Genomic DNA, 17202 nt, shown 5'->3' with positions numbered 1-17202 from the left:
TTGAGAACGGACTTATATCATCGTAGTATGCACTTTAGAATTTGCTTTCTTCTTTTTGTTTTTTCTTCCACTTTTTCGAATCTCATCTATAATCTCGTACAAGCTTTCATTTTATCTCGAATTATTTACAAAATTACCGTGTAACTGTCGACGAACGGAATCAATCTAATAGACTTAAAAAAAAAAAAAAAAAGAAACGGATATGAAAAAAGATCTACTCTTATCTAAGAACGAAAATTGATTAATAAAACAATTAAATTTCTATCTTAAAAGAAAAAAAAAAAAAAAAAGAAAAAAGAAAAATGGAACGATTCACAGTCATTGATAATTCTATAGGTACTTTAAATTGAACGTACGAATCTTATAGTATTTTAATTTCTCATGAAAATAATAATAATAATAATAATAATAATAAAAGAAAACTTCAAACTCGTTAAAACATATAAAATTAAAATATATAACAATTAAAATCTAAATCATACGATGTATCGTATCGTACGTGAAACGATATTAAATAACGATTAGTTTTAATACATTCATGCAATCACTACGAATATTTATTTATTCAATAATTGATTCGGATCGATGAAGAATTAGATTGCTTTTATAGGACGCGATTTGAAACGATCGAGATTACAAAAAAATAAGATACAAACGTGAAAAATATTTACATAAAAAATATATGTATCTAGAAGCATTTATTTATTTAATAATTAGTATAATAACTTTTTTTCGTAAATATTTATGAACTATATGGAACTATTGGATTAGAAATGACTATACACATTACACTTAATGCATAGTACAATACATATTTACTAATTATTTTTTTCTACAAAAATTTATAAATTGTATTAGAAATGAACGTACACGCACGTACGCACGCACGCATATGTATATCTATATCGATCAGAATCGATTGGAAAGTTAGGAAAAGTGAAGATGAGAGATCGAACAACTATTACTGGTGAACATGTTGTAGCAGTGTCCTTGAAAATATTGAAGCCAAAGGCGTAATCTTTAACTAGTGCAAATCGGTGTATCGTTTACTCACCGGAAGCCGCTCCTATGTACGAGAGATAACATCTCCCCTCTAGAAGCTCTCTTTCTCTCTCTCTCTCTCTCTCTCTCTCTCTCTCTCTCTCTTTATTTTTCTCTTTCTCTTTTTCACTCTTTCTCAACAAGAAAGCTCCTCCTTTCGTTTCGGAGTTCGTTGAACCCTATCTCGACCGATCTCTTTCTATTATCTATTCTCTTTGTAATTACTTATTATAACGAAGAGACATCAGCCACGTTAATTAACACCATTCGTTTCCTGTCTATTGTCATATGAAAAATAAGAACAGAATTTATTCCTTGTTTTTTTTTTCTTTTTTTTTTTCTTTCTTTTTTCTCTCTCCTTTGTTATTATTATTATTATTATTTTCTTACATATATACATACATATATATATATATATATATATATAAAATACACACATACATGTTATAATATAATACAATGTTCAAAAAGTTTCGTTTCGGTGAAAAGAATTAAAGCGACTTGTTATTTTGAACAATGATAATGATTATGATGACAACGATAGCAATAATAATAATAATAATAATAATAATAATAATAATAATAATAATAATAACGATGATTTATATATGATTTTACAAAAGAAAGAGAAAAACATGAAAGAGAAGAGAGAAAAAGAGTAGAAATATTGCAAAATAACGTCGAGCAGGCTGACACGAGATTTCTACGAAACCATTTCTCCTGAGAGCCGTCGTCTTTCTAACGAGAGAAATAGAAAGAGAGAGAGAGAGAGAGAGAGAGAGAGAAAGAGAGAGAGAGAGAGAGAAAGAGAGAGAGAGAGAGAGAATCTTTTTAGCGTGGGTGCAAAGCGAGCTTTTATCCCTTCACCATAACGCCCACGACGATTATCAGCTCGAGGAGAGACGCGACGACGATAAAATCCCATGGCGAGCAACAAATTAACGTCCTCTTCATCCTTCCTCCTCTTTCTCCTCTTTCTCCTCTTCCACCTCTTCCACCTCCTCCTAACGCCCGTCTACTCAACCTCCCCACCCTCAACTTCCCCTCCTCAACTCTCCTCTTCAGCCCTCTTCGAATTATACCTCTTATCCTTTTCGTAAACTTATAGTTTACTTTCTTTATCTTTCTCTATTTCGTACTTTCTCTCTTTCTCTATGTCTGTCTGTCTGTCTGTCTGTCTGTCTGTCTGTCTGTCTGTGCCTATGTCTGTCTGTCTGTCTGTCTGTCTGTGCCTATGTCTGTCTGTCTGTCTGTCTGTCTGTCTGTCTGTGTGTGTGTGCGTGTGTTCGCGCGCGCGCGTATTTTGCTTAAATTTTTTTTCGTACGTGATTTTTCACAAAACAAAAAAAGAACAAAGCAGGAAAAAAAAAACAGAGTATTTTAAACATTTACGAGCTTAACAAAAAAAAAGAAAAAGAAAAAAAAGAAGACATTCCGCTTCTTCATACTTCGTTCTTCTCTTTCTTCTTCTTCTTTTCTTTATTTTTTTTTTTTTTTTTTTTTATTTTTTTATAAAGAAGAGCGTGTTCTATTTATTCATTTTATTTTTATAATTCTCTTGATTTTTTTTCCCTTTCTATCTATCGCATAAATATCAATAGAAAGAGGAAGAGAGAAATACACAGATTTGGTTCTAGCTTCTATGATTTTCTTTCTTCTTTCTTTTCTTTACGTTTCTTTTTTGAAACAGAAGAAGAGGCGTCGTCTTTGAATGGAGGCGGACAGGATCTCTCTCTCTCTCTCTCTCTCTCTCTCTCTCTCTCTCTCTCTCTTTCATTTTTTCTATTTCTTTTTTCTTTTTTTCTTTCTTTCTTTTTTTTTTTTTTGAAGTTCATCGAGAAGACAAGACTCTTGCTTGTGCGTAGGCAAGTGTTCGCTCCTTATAAGAGTGACACGCGCGTGTGCAACGAGCCGGGCCATTATTATGCGGATGATTACCAGTGCGGGGGCTTTCTTCTCCTCCTCCTCCTCAACCTCCTCCTCTTCCTCCTCCTTCTCTTCTTTCTTCTGCTTCTCCTCTTTCTTCGGTTGCATCGAGAAAATATCCAAGCCAAGCCATAGCACTTATATTTTCTAGGGCGAGATAGGTGAGACGAGGGGAAAAGAGAAAAGGACGATTACTATCGATCGTAGTTGAATCACGAAGGTGTTCCTTTATTGATCATCTTCTGGCGATTCTAATTCGATCGAATTATAATCACGAACAAGATTTTACCGTGAATAATCTCTCTCTCTCTCTCTCTTTTTTTTTCTTTTTTTTTAATATTCTTATTCTTTTCTTTCTTTTTTATAAATTTTATTCTTAAAATATTTCAATAATTATGTGTGTATGTGTATATATATATATATATATATATGTATAATTTATTATTATATGTGTTTAGAATGCAATATTAAATATTAAATATATATATATGATTTATTATTATATAAATAGAGAATATTATTATTATATTCACGAGACATTGATTCGTAAGATAGTATAAGAAAAATTGGAAAGATAATTTTTCAATTTTTCTTTCATTTATTCATTTTCTAATACACTTTCATATCTGTTATGAAAAATGGAAGAATGAAAAAAAAAAAAAAAGAAAGGGAAAATGCATCGAACATTTTTCTTCCGATCGATAATATCTACAAAGATTCTAATCTAGAAGAAATAAATATTACATTTCAATGAAATAAATAATCGGTCGATCGGATGAAGCTAATCGATGCTTTTTTTTTTTTATTTTTTATCTGCCATTAAGGACAACGTAATTACAGATAATTGTAGATGATTATTATTTTATTATTTTTAAATTGACGAAAAATTTACTTACGATTCGAGAGTGAGTATAAGTATCTATCATTAGTGGCAAGTGATCACCGCTGACACAAAAGCCTCGTTTTCTCTCAACTATCCCGTTTTGATGGTCGCTATTACTACTGAGACTACTGAGAAACGATTTATCACGAATCGTTTCTTAAGTATCAACAGACACCACGTGATATAGGAAGAAATCTAACGAGAGAGAGAGAGAGAGAGAGGAGAAGGAGGAGGAGGAGGGAGGGTCATCGAAAATTTATTCTCCCGTCGTACTCGATTTCTACTTTTTCTCCGTAAAACTTCGTACATATGTTATATGTACATACATACACACACACGCACACACATATATATATATATATATAAATGTATCTATATATGTATATAAGTGTGTATTCTACGATAGAATTACAAATTATCGAATAGCTTCGAGGAATACGAAAGCGATGTTTACTTTCTGAAGAAATCCTACGAATTTTGTGTATAGATGGATGTGTGTGGGTGTATGTGTGTTTTATCACGCGATTCACAGAAGAAACACGAATAAATAAAATTCTCGAAAGAAGACATTCTTTCTTACCTTTTATCTCCAAGTATTATATTTTTTTCTTTTTATCGATAATCCACTTGATCCTCTTTGTAATCTATTAATACCGTAGTATTGCAAATTTCAATGAAAAAAAATTATATATATATATATATATATATATATATATGTTATATGTTTTTTAAAATTCTTATTCATACTCGTTTATTTCCTTCTTCTCCTCCTCCTCTTTCTTCTCCACGCCTTTAAAATTAAATGAACAAAGGACGAAGAAAGATGTACGTGGATCACGCCTACGTATCGATAGACACACACGTGCACGTAGATATGTGCATATATATGCATACATATACATATATATATATATATATAACCAAGTATATGTATATGTATATATATATATATACATTTCTTCTAGATCAGAATATACGTATCATCTCTCAAAGTAAAACAACGAAAAAAACAATTTATCTTCGATCAGCTGAACGATTGATTAATTAATTAATTAATTAACGAAGAACAATGAACTCCTCCGTTTTCCCTTATGACTATTTTCTGTCTCTCTCACGATCGCAACGAAAAAACATCGTCCTTCGAACGTTGTTGATCGTGTTATCCATATCTCTCTATCGTACGCGATTGGACTTATCTCAATATTATCGGCCACTCAGGTAAACTTAATTTACCTTCTCGTAATTAATTCAACGAAATTAGAAACGAAAACGACTAAGCGATCGATATTTTTTAATAAATTTTCATCATTACCAAAAAAAAAAAAAAAAAAAAAAAAAACAAGAATAAAGAAAAAAAATTAATTAAAGTACAGCGATGTGTTTAAATAAAAAAAGAGAAAGAGAGAGAGAGAAAAACATAAAAAAGAAGACAAAAAAAGAAAACTCGTGTACTAGTTTCAAAATGCATTACTATATTTTTTCTTAATAAATTAATAATAAATTAATACATACATACATACATACATACATATAAAACATTTAAAAATGACGAAAAGAGAGAATAAACTCTTGGAGTCTTAAACAATACACAACGAATCGTAAAAAACGAAAACGAAAAAAAAAGAACAGAGAAAAAGTTAATAATTAAAAAATATTGTTTGTTGCACGTAAACAGCAGTGCGGCGGTAGCAGCAGCAGCGGTGCAGGATCGACGGAGGTTGGTGTGGTGGTGGTCTGCGGTAGCAGCAGTAGCAACGATAACAACAACAGTAACAGAAACAACAACAATAGCAACAGCAACAGCAACAGCAACAGCAACAGCAATAATATCAGCGGTGGTGACGGCGGTGGTGGTGGTGGTGAGCGTGGGGTCGGAGGTGGTGGAGTGGTTGGTGTAAGCAGCGTTGGAAACGGAGGGAACGTCGTGGTTAGCGGTGGTGTTAGTGGCATGGATTGTATGCCCCACCGTCCAGGACCTTTCCATTACCTGATAAACGAGCAAGCCAAATCGTTGGTAGCCCTGCAGGAGTTGCAGAATGAGGTCGGCGCCCTTCTCGAGTTCCGGGACCTCGTCATCGAGACGTTCCCAAACCTCCGGCACAAGATGGCTGCGACGGCGTCGGCGGGTGCGTCCGTGATGTCCTCCAGCCAAAATTCTCACATACCATTGCCTTTGTCGAGTCCGTCGTCTAGAAGGGTTAGCGAGTGGGAACCTGGTAAGGTTAGGAGACGTGTCGTACAGAGAGAACAAGCCGAGTCTTCCTCTTCGTTGCCAAGAAGTCGTAGTAATTCTCAGAGCGGCGGTACGAAGAACAACTGTAGCGCTACCGTTCAGGATTCCGGCTTCAGTACGGAGACCTCGTCGAAGGATAGTGCCTCAACGGCGATAGCGCCAAGACCTACCAGTCCGCGTCCTTGCGTATTGGACGAGGCCGAGGACGAACTATGGAATCTCCTAGATGTTATACATCGTAAGGGTATCAGGCTGAGAGAGGAGGTCGAATGTCTTCAAGGTCGTCTCGAGAGCGTTACCACGGAGGATTTAGCATCGAGCGACGTATTGGAAGCGGTTAGGAAGGTAACGCATCTCGATAGCACCGAACATCCAAACGATACCACCGATCTCGAGCTTGAAAAAACGAACGGCAGGGAGTCCCAAGTTAGAGTATTGAGAAGAGAAAAGGAACAACTGTTGGACAAGGTCGCCGAGCTCGAGGCTGAAACTATATCGAGTCGTGCTCGTGCACAAGAATTGCAGACCGAGCTGGCAGCTCTGTCGGCGCTCAAGACTGGTCTCGAGGACAGACTGAAGGCCGAGTTGAACGACTCCGATCTCCTCTTGACTCCCGGTGCACAGAGATTGCAACCGATCGCGCCGGTCGTTTCCACCACGCCTAAAAGTGCCACCGTCGGTAATATTAAGAGCAAATCGTCGGCCTTCGCGTCGGTTTCTAAGACACACAAGAGTCGTTTTCGTACGAGGACCATCGAGAAGAACGTACTTCTCGACGCGGTCGCCCACGTGGACAATGAACGACGTGAAATCGATATCGAGGCAAGCGTGATCGAAAGAAGGGCCAGGTTAGGAGCTTTGGATTCCGTCCTAGTTTCACCTACGAGGGTGACGCACGTCAAGGACGTTGATTCTGGAAAAATCGCGGCTATACTTCGCGAGAGTTCGCCTCTCGAGTTGCAACGGCACCTAATCACAACGACCGTCCATAATCAAGTAAGAACAAGTATTCCGTTCTGTTTTCTTTTACGTTAGTTCGATCGTCTCCACGATCGTTCGATTTATCAATCTTTCTTTCGTTCTTGTCGTAGGTCTTGCAAAAGAGGCTGGACGAGGTACAAAAGAGTACGGAAACTCTTTCGGAACGATTGGACAAGGCTCGTGAGGAGAACGACGATCTCCGATTCCAGGTGTGTACCCTTTACACTTGAAAAAAAAAAATATCCTCGTCTTTGACTGTATCGACCATGCTTTTCCTTTTCTTCTTCTTTTTTTTTTTTTTTTCAAGAATCCTCATTGTTAATCGTAATTCCATGAATTCTTTTAGTTGGAAGAAAGAAACATCGAGTTGGAGGGTACGCGTGCTCGCGTTCGCGTCCTGGAACGACTTCAGCAACGAGCACCGACGGAAGCAGAGCCCGAAGCTGAAAGCGAACAACCGAGATGCGAACAAAGCGGTCTAGAGCCTGGTAGTAGTACCGAGTCAGCGCGAGATCATCACCAAGCCGTCGAGGTGAAACCGTCGCCACGTCGACGACCTAGTCGTATACCTTTACCCGGTTCAACGGGCAAACCGACGGCACCAAGACCGCCAAGTCATGGTAGAAACGACAGCAGGGAGTCTCTGAAATCTTTGACGAGGCTACCGAGAGATTCGAGTCGTGACAGTCATTGCGGGAAATCGTTATCGAAGACTCGAGACGCCAGCAGGGAGTCTTTAGGGAACAATAACAACAACAATCACAACAACGGCAGCAGCAACAATAACAACAACAACAATAACAACAACAACGCTAACAACAACAAAAGCTTATCGAAGAGTACAACCAGCGGTAATAGCAGTAGCAACACAGGGAAGGAGACCAACAGCAGGGATTCCTTGAACAGGTCCCTGCCCCGTAACAATTCCAGCCGAGACTCCTTAAACAAATCCTCCTCGCTGTCCCGTGCGCGTGACTCACTGGAGTCTAGCAATCTAGGCGGGACTAGCAACCCGTCCCCGGGCACGACTCCTCCTCGACGACCGCCCGCTCCTGCGCGTCGTTCCCACAGCCTGGCTCGCGCGGCGACGTCCGTTGATACCGACAACGGCAAGGTACGACCAGTAAAACAATTCTTTTGGAGCAGCTGGCTCAAGTCACCATTATCCAACGGACCGATCTAGTAAAAAGAAAAAGTAACCACAACAACAACAACAAACAACAACAAACACAGAGGCCAGACGACTGATCCTAATCACGAAACCCTAATCACGATCGCCCGAATCAAATCACCTTTCTTCTTTTTCTTCTTCTTTTTCTTCTTCTTTTCTTCATTACAATATCATCGATATCGATTTATCTTTTAATTTCTCATTGATCATTCTTCTATCCGAAAGACAACTCATTTTGGGACGTACTCTCATTGACTAAATCGTATATTATATCTGATCTATTATAAATCATCTATCCTCGATTACGCTCTAATCTCTACTATGCTATCTACTCTATTACTTATTGCTATCACTATTCTTAACTGTAAACATAGAAAGACCACGATACCTATCGTAACGCAAGTTGGTCATATTTATATGCTGAGCGTTTAGCCGCTACTAAACCTTTTTTCTTTCTCTTTATTTTCGAGCACACGGAACGACGCACGAGTCTCCAAATCGTTACACCACCGTAACCTCCTCCTCTCTTTTCTCCCTCCTCATTTCCATTCTCCCATAACCAACTCTTTCGTGAAACTTTAAATTCTTTCATCGAATCATGTGATATCGTATCGACATCTTTTTCGACATTCGACATATTTTATTTTCATTTTTATCCTCGTTCATCCCCCTATTTCTCTCTCTCTCTCTCTCTTTCTTTCGCTCACATATATTTATCTATCTCTTTCTTTCTCTTTCTCTATTTTTCCTCGATTCTATGTAACACACACGAGAGAAAAACTAGAACAACAACTACAACAATAACAACAACAACTACAACTACAACAACAACAACACCGTACGACGTGATATATATAAACACAGAGACTCGACGGACCGACCCAGTCGACGAGCACGACGACCCACTTCTTCTCGTAAATCGAGAAAGACTTGCCCGAGCCCGAGCCCACCTCTACCTGATACGAACTGAACGAACCTCCTGGAGCTTAGGCGAGAACGTGCATTCGAGCCCGTCCGTCGCCTGTCCGCCGCTCTGAAAATAAGAAAATGGCCCCCCCACTCGCGTGTCTCTGTGCCGCCGGTTTTTTCTCGTAAGTTATGCTTCTTTTATTATCATTTGCTTCGATGCTTCTTCTCTCTATTCCTGGATGTTGGTGAGCTGTAGCCTTATTTATTTACGTTTTTATATATACGCACACGTATATATATATATATATTTTTTTTTTCTTCTCTTTTTTTTCTTCTTCTTCTTTTCATCCCCCTTTACTATCTTTCTAGCCGTAAAAGTAGACATTTCTTCTTCTTTTTCTTCTTCTTCTTCTTCTTCTTCTTCTTCTTCTCATTTTTTTTTCTTTAATTTTTTATTTTTATCTTTTTAATTTTTTTCTTTCACCATCACACGTGTCTTGGAGATTTGGGGCATGTATGCACGTAAAAGGAAAAAGAAAAGAAAAGATATATATATATATAAAAAAAAGAAAAAAATAGAACAACCCCCGTAGAAATCCTTCGCAATCACTATGAAAATTCTTTGAGAGAATTCTTCTATCTTTCTCTCTCTCTCTCTCTCTCTTTCTCTCTTATTCGCTCTCTTTCTCTTTCTCTTTTTCTGTCTGGCCTGTTGTGCTGATACACGTAGATCCAGCGTTATTCATTATCGTTCGTGTCTGTATCGTTTGTTACCTTTGTTAGTTTCCTTTATTTTTTTGTTTTTGTTTTTCTTCTTTGGTTTCATTTTTCTCCTTTTTTGTTCTTTTTCTTTTTTTTTATTTTTTTTATAAAACGGCACGCGATATCGTCTAATGTCGGATTGTCATTCTATCATTCTTCGCGTGGAACGTATCGTACGAAGATTTTTAACGTAGTTAGATCGTACTAATAGCTCGTTACTCCTAATACTAATTTATTTTGATCTTTATTTTTTTTTCTTTTTTTTTTTTTAAACATAAATTACTCTTTTCCCCACGATCGTGATGGAAAAGTAGTTTTTATCTTATTTTTATTATTATTACTTATCTACTTATTTATTTTTTTATTTTTATTTTTATTTTTATTTTTATTTTTATTTTTATTTTTATTATTCCTTTTTTAATTTCATTCATTTGTAACAACGAATAAGATAATTCCATAACGATAAAGATAAATTGATCGGATTGAAAGAAGTCGCGATTATAGATCAAATCAAGAGTCTGATTATTTCACTAAGATCATAGTTTATCGATCATCGACGATCCTAAAAATCAAACGATCAAGACTTCATTATATTCAATCACATTTTATTTCCTATGTAGGTTCATCAAAAAGTCATTATCGTTGTTACTTATAGTCTCTTTTAAGAATTGATCTTTCATTTTCGAATTCAATCATCCACGTTCCTATCACTAGAATTTTTGTCTTATCTCTTGTTTCGTTCGCTGAGGTTTCATCTGATTTGCTAACGTTACCTGAGCATATAAAAAAAAATTAAACGAAAAAAGCAAAAAAAAAAAAAACAAGCAAAAAGAAAAGAAAGCTCTACGAAAAAGCTAAGAGAAAGATATTTTGATTTTACTAAAAGAGAACAAAAAGAAGGAAGTAAGAAAACAAATAATGGTAAAAAAAAAAGTCTAAAGAAAAAGGGAATCAAGAAAAGGAAAAAAGAAACAGAAAAATCGAAAAACGCGAATGTATCGATATCACACGCTTATCCGCTTGGCCTTGCCGGTTCTCTCATTCGGTACCACCATATATATATATATATATATATATATATATATATATATATATATATATATATATACATATATGTATACACATACACACCCTACCACTGCTACTTCTCTCGTAATCCAGTATTGTTCTCATAATGACAAAACTTGTCTCTTGTCTCTTTTGTACACGAGTCATTCTGTGATGATTCGTCGAGTCTTCGCGCGTCATCCTTACCGAGCCTACAATTTCCCACACGCAGCCTGCTCGAGAGACCTGGACGCTTTTTTATACATATATATATATATTTTTATATATATACAATATATAATATATATAATATATATACAATATATATATAAAGTATATATATATATAAATATATAAATACATATATAAAATATATATATATAATACATACATACCAATACATATTATCTCGCTTTGTAAATCAAGCGGAAACAATATTTTAAATAAATAAAAATGGACGATATTGGTCCAAATGATATTGATATATAATATAAATCTCGTATATTTCACGTATACATAAATATATATATATATACACATGTATTCGTATATATATATATATACATATATATTTATATTTATTATTTCAGACTCATACCGAACCACCAAGTTCCTGGTGTTCGACTAATAGCAGCAGTTTTCGTCACAGCGACTCATCCTTGTATCCAGACTCACTCAATCAAGAAACATCCTCAGTCACGGGCTCAACTCGCGTCGAATTTATACTCGGCTCCTCTGCACGATGTTTCAGGCCAACCTCAACTTGGCCTCATCGATATTTTGACAGCATCGATTCTGCCGACATGATACCCGAGAGTCTCTTAACCGATGAGTTTCCATTACGTTGCGGCGAAGCTATGGCGGAACGTGACTCTCTCGAATGTCATCCACTTTCGAGCGAAGGATGATCGAAAGACGAATTTTAATACGTCGATACATTTTTTTTTCCTTTCCTTTTTCTTCTTCTCTTTCTTCTTCTCTTCCTTCTTTTCTTTTCTTCATCTTTTTATTCTTTTATTTCAAATTTTCTTCTTTTACTTCATTAATCGTTGAACGTTTTAACGTAGAAGGACGGATTGTTTTATCAAAAATTTCTTTTGCCGAATATATATATGTACATATATATGTACATATATATTATTAATTTTGAATAAATATCTCTTAATTAATTAGAAACTTTATTGTGAGAAAGAAAGAGGAAAGAACAAAAGGAATAAGGAAGAATGACTGTAAACGTAGGGAATTATTTTTGTATTACTTTTCTCTTCTATTTTTTTTTTTTTTTTTTATTATTATTTTCTTTTTCTTTTTATTTAGACTTATACACACTTTTACGCTTGTCTTTCATTAATTGAATTTATTATACATAGTCTTAAAGAACGAATTAATGTCAATTTATCTTTTTATGACCGTCCTTCTAACTTTATCAAAATGATTCGTGCGATCGTCGTCATCATCATCATCATTATTGTCATCATCGTCTTAAATCGGATCAAAACCATCGATCTTGACTTGCATTTTTTGGCAGCATTTTCTACGAAGAAATACATATACATATATATATATATATATATATATATATATATATACATATATATATATATATGTATGTATATATTTGAAACGTGAAATATTGTATATATTAACGCGAAAGCAGTTCTTCAAATTTATAATAGTTAAATATTCTAAATGAAAAGGGAGACTCGTCGGCGATTAAGATATTCGAGAGAAATATAATCAAAAAAAAAAAAAAAAAAGAAAAAAGAAAAAAGAAAGAAAAAAGATAAATGAGAATTGTTAACATTGGACGCGGACGTTACTAATAAGTTTTGAACAAATCAATACATTTCCAAAATCATTTTACAAATACCAGTGTGTGTTCATCCTTGATAAGAAGAGAAAATGTATTAAAGATTATTATTATTATTATTATTATTATTATTCTTTATTATTATCTTTCTATTCAACTTTATACATTTTTCTTGTTAATTAACAATATAAAGAACAAATGCATGCATATATATATATATATATATATATATATATATATATATAAGACTCGGTAACGTCTCGCAAAATGGGCAGACTACGATTAATAATTAATATAATTACCGTCATTATTTATTCTTATTATATTTTCTTATTATTATTATTATTATAACTATTATTATTATTATTATCATCATTATTATTATTATTATTATTATTATTATTATCGTTATTAATTAATAATGGCGAGCGTGTCACGTGTATATTTTGTATTGGCGTTTTTTCCTCTTTTTTCTTTTCTTTTCTTTTTTGTAATAAACAATTTCACGCGTAATCGTATTCCAGGGTCGCATTTATTGTTTTGTAAGCCCTAGGCGCATTATCATATTACGAGGCCATGAAAACAAATTATTTCTTTTTTTTTTTTGAAATTTATTGAATTTAGAGTTAAGAGAAAAAGTAGAAGAACAATCAAGAAGAAACGATGATAATCTTTTTTTTCTTCTAAGCTTTCGTTTTAACAAGTGTATTAGAACGTTTTATAGATTATCGTTTATAAAGAGTAAAATTTTAAATATGTTTGCTTATAAGGAGAATGAGAGTGAGAGAGAGAGAGAGAGAGAGAGAGAGAGAGAGAGAGAGAGAGAGAGAGAGAGAGAGAGAGAGAGAGAGAGAGAGAGAGAGAGAGAGAGTGAGGCCTCAATTTTACGCCTAATACGCCTTATGGGTAAATGCGACCCTGATTGTATCAACGAAGAGACGTCAAGAACAAGTTTGTAACGAGCAAACTTTCGATTACTTGGCTAATTACATTGTAATTAATTATCGATAATTCATTATATTTTTATCTCTACATATGTTATACGTATGATTTTCGTATAACACTGTATACGTATGCAATTCTCGTATACACGAACACGTATTTTTCCTTTTTTTTTTCTTTTTTTTTTTTTCAAAATTACATTACGATAACGATACGATAAAATTTATTGATCAAAAACAAAAACAGAATGAAACAAGATAGAGAAGGAGGAGGAGGAGGAGGAGGAGGAGGAGGAGAAGAAAAAGAAGAAGAAAAAAACAAAATTGACATTTTATTTTTCTCTCGACGAGTTTCCGTAGTCCTAAACAACATTCCGAATCGGACATTTTCGTTTACCGATATTATTCCATTTAGTTAGCATTTAAGGGAATTTATTTAAATTTCTTGCGTTGTGATGAACGTTTATTATTATAATTACTATTACTATTAATTATTATTATTATTATTATTATTATTATTATTATTATTATTATTATGATCACTATTATTTAGACTATTATTATTACTATTACTATTATTATTATTTATTTTTTATTCGTGCGTGTAATAATAAGTAATACCTTGACAAGTGTGATATATCTATGTACTATGCGTATACTAGACGTTTTAACGATTATGAATTACGTTTACGAAGGAACGTCCAATTTCCATTTTCTTTTCTTTTTTTCTTTTTTTTTTTTTGTTTTTCTATTTTCTTCTTTTCTTCTTTCTATCTTTTCTTCTTTTTTCTTCGAATTCTAATAGCATACTATGTAGATGACGATTAGAAAACGATGTTAAGGTACGAGTTGTTTGTGAACTTTGTTTTAAGAAGAAACAAGTGACATTTTCATTATTTACAAATCTTCTCTTTTCTTTTCTTTTCCATTTTTTCTTTCTTTTTTCTTTTTCTTTTTTTTTTTTTTTTTTTTTTTTTAATTTTCATTTTCATAATTTTCTAAAACGACACATATCAATGACGTTCGTGTCATCGACATTGCGTTTTTTGAGAATTTTTCGGATCATTTTTTTCGGATCAATCGGAGAGCATGAAAAGAAATCCTTTTTTTCTCTCTTTCTCTCTCCATATATGATACGATATACATATAAATATATAATACTTAAGTTATATATACATATATATATATACATACTAACCATATATATATATATATATTACTTATATGTATATATAATAAGCGCGATTAGAAAGAAATAAAGTGCGTTAGTGCTGTGCTTTTCTTCTTTCTTCCATCTAATAATAAATGACACGCCTTATGTAATGTAAAAATACCTCGTCGTGTGTCGTCTCGTCGAGTATGTAATGAGATATGACTCTAAACTCACAGTTCCTTGCTTCAACCAATTTTATTATTTATATACGTAAAGGAAGATCTTTAGTAAAGCTTCGAATTCCGAGTCATAGTCGAAGAGCTTTCCAATTTTTATATCCTAACGATCGAGAATTATATATGCGTATATATGAATACATATATATACATACACATATATATATATATATATATATATATATATATATATATAGGAAAAATGAATATAAGGACGAGAATAAATGAAAAGGAGTTAAAAAAAAATTATGAATAAACAAAAACGAAATTTTGTGATTAACATTAGCAGAACTCATAGGACTGACGGACTATTACTTATTATTATTACTATTATTAAAATTATTATTATTATTATTATTATTATTATTATTATTATTAGAATTATTTTAGTGCCTAATATATTTTTTACATAAACGATATATAAAAAAATTGGAAGTAAGAACGTTTACTTCCAAAGTTTGTTTTACTACAAGATAGTAGATGAGAGATCGAATTAGTTAATCAATATTTAACGAATAAAATAACAAACGCGTACTCTGGTGCCCCAAATAAAATAAACAAATAAAGAAATAAATGAGAAAGGAATGAAATGAAAAAAAAAAAATTACACACGATACGAATACACGTATACACACGTACATACACGTATACAACACAGCGTCCGCGCTGCCGATTGGAGGCTATTATTTTTATACGTTTTCAACTACGACTGTAATCGCCTTTAGAGCGAAAATAAGCGAAGGAAAAGAAGAAGAAGAAGAACTAGAAGAAGAAGAAGAAGAAGAAGAAGAAGAAGAAGAAGAATACGAAGATGAGTAGTAACAATAATACATAAAACATCTAGGACAGATTCCAACGATATTTTGTGTTTTTCTTTTTCATTATTCAGTTTTTATCTTTATTTTCTTGCAGTTTTCATTTCTCGATAATTATAATAACGATCATTGTATTATAAATACAATTTAAGATCCTACCTTGTCGTTGTACGTATAATAATAATAATAATTATTATTTTTTTTTATCAATGCGACGTACACGTAAATATATATATACACATACACACATATTCACAAACCTCTGGTAAACAAACACACTAGACACACAATTGTAAATATGTGGCATCGTGAAAATTATTTAAAAATGATTTTAATGTAAATAATGAACAAAAACACACACACACACACACGCATATATATATATATACACGCATATATACATATATACAAACATATATATGTAGCGCAACCGTGCGATAATGTGATGCGATTAATAATAAAAATGGCGAATTATGTAAAAAAAAAAAAAAAAAAAGAAAGAAAAAAAAACAAAAAAAAAATAGAAAATTGAAGAAATACATCAACGTTCTGTATACCCTCTATACATGTATACGCTATATATGTACATATCTGTTTATGTATGTATGTATGTATATCCATATATGTGAATGTGCATATGTTTTATTCGAATGATCATATCACGTCCACGATAGTGATAATCACGCGTAATTATCGCGTTACATTCATTAAAAAGAAAAAAAAAAAAGAAGAAAAGAAAAGAAAAAGGAAAGGAAAAACCGTGACGAAAACTAGATTGAAGAGACGATCCCAGGAATTATCGACGTCAGAGAAAAAGAATGTTTTTTACGCAAGAAATCGCGATATTTATTGAGAGAAAGAAAGAGAGAGAGAGAGAGAGAGATATATATATATATATGAGCACTCACTTGTTTATCTGCATCTCCTTCTTTTTATTTCTTTTTTATTATTATCTTTTCTTATTAGTTATTATTTCTTTTCATTGTTCACGAGTTAATTGTTTTGTTACAAACATCTGTTAATAACATACTTACTGTTCATTCCCGTTAAGAGTCTCTTTGTTGAGTGCAAATTTTAATGAGGTTGAGTTGGAGAAGAAGGAGTAGGGGGTAGGGGGTATAGGGGGTGGGTTAAAAAAAAAAAAAAAGAAAACGGTTTCGTAAAAAAATAATAAACGTATTCTTTCTTTTTTCTTCTTTTTCTTTTTCTATTAATTTATTCCATTATTTTTTCTTCCTCTTTTTTTTTTTTTTTTTTTCTCTTTCCTTCCCCCAAGCAATCGCATTTTGAGAGA

The 17202-nt window shown here is 33.3% G+C and overlaps 1 protein-coding gene across 3 annotated transcripts in view; it reads left to right on the top strand.

Moving 5' to 3' along the window:
• The window catches only part of LOC122632154 (kinesin-related protein 3), a 52973-nt gene extending 38365 nt beyond the window's left edge, over positions 1–14608 (top strand). The window contains exons 2-6 of one of the 3 annotated variants that reach the window (XR_006327825.1): positions 5526–7079; positions 7175–7273; positions 7411–8178; positions 9100–9326; positions 11544–11682. Coding sequence is in view for 1 of the 3 variants with exons in the window: in XM_043818682.1 (XP_043674617.1) it covers positions 5526–7079; positions 7175–7273; positions 7411–8178; positions 11544–11861 (2739 nt within the window). In the remaining 2 variants the exon portion in view is untranslated. Of the gene's footprint in view, positions 1–5525; positions 7080–7174; positions 7274–7410; positions 9327–11543 lie in introns of all 3 variants that reach the window. The other 2 variants (XR_006327824.1, XM_043818682.1) reach the window with 2 other exon arrangements.
• The last annotated feature ends 2594 nt before the right edge of the window (positions 14609–17202 follow it).

The sequence above is a fragment of the Vespula pensylvanica genome, chromosome 9 (genome assembly GCF_014466175.1).
Source record: "Vespula pensylvanica isolate Volc-1 chromosome 9, ASM1446617v1, whole genome shotgun sequence".
Lineage (NCBI taxonomy): Eukaryota > Metazoa > Arthropoda > Insecta > Hymenoptera > Vespidae > Vespula > Vespula pensylvanica.
Note: the sequence above shows the minus strand (reverse complement) of the source record. Positions and strands in the feature narration are given on the sequence as shown.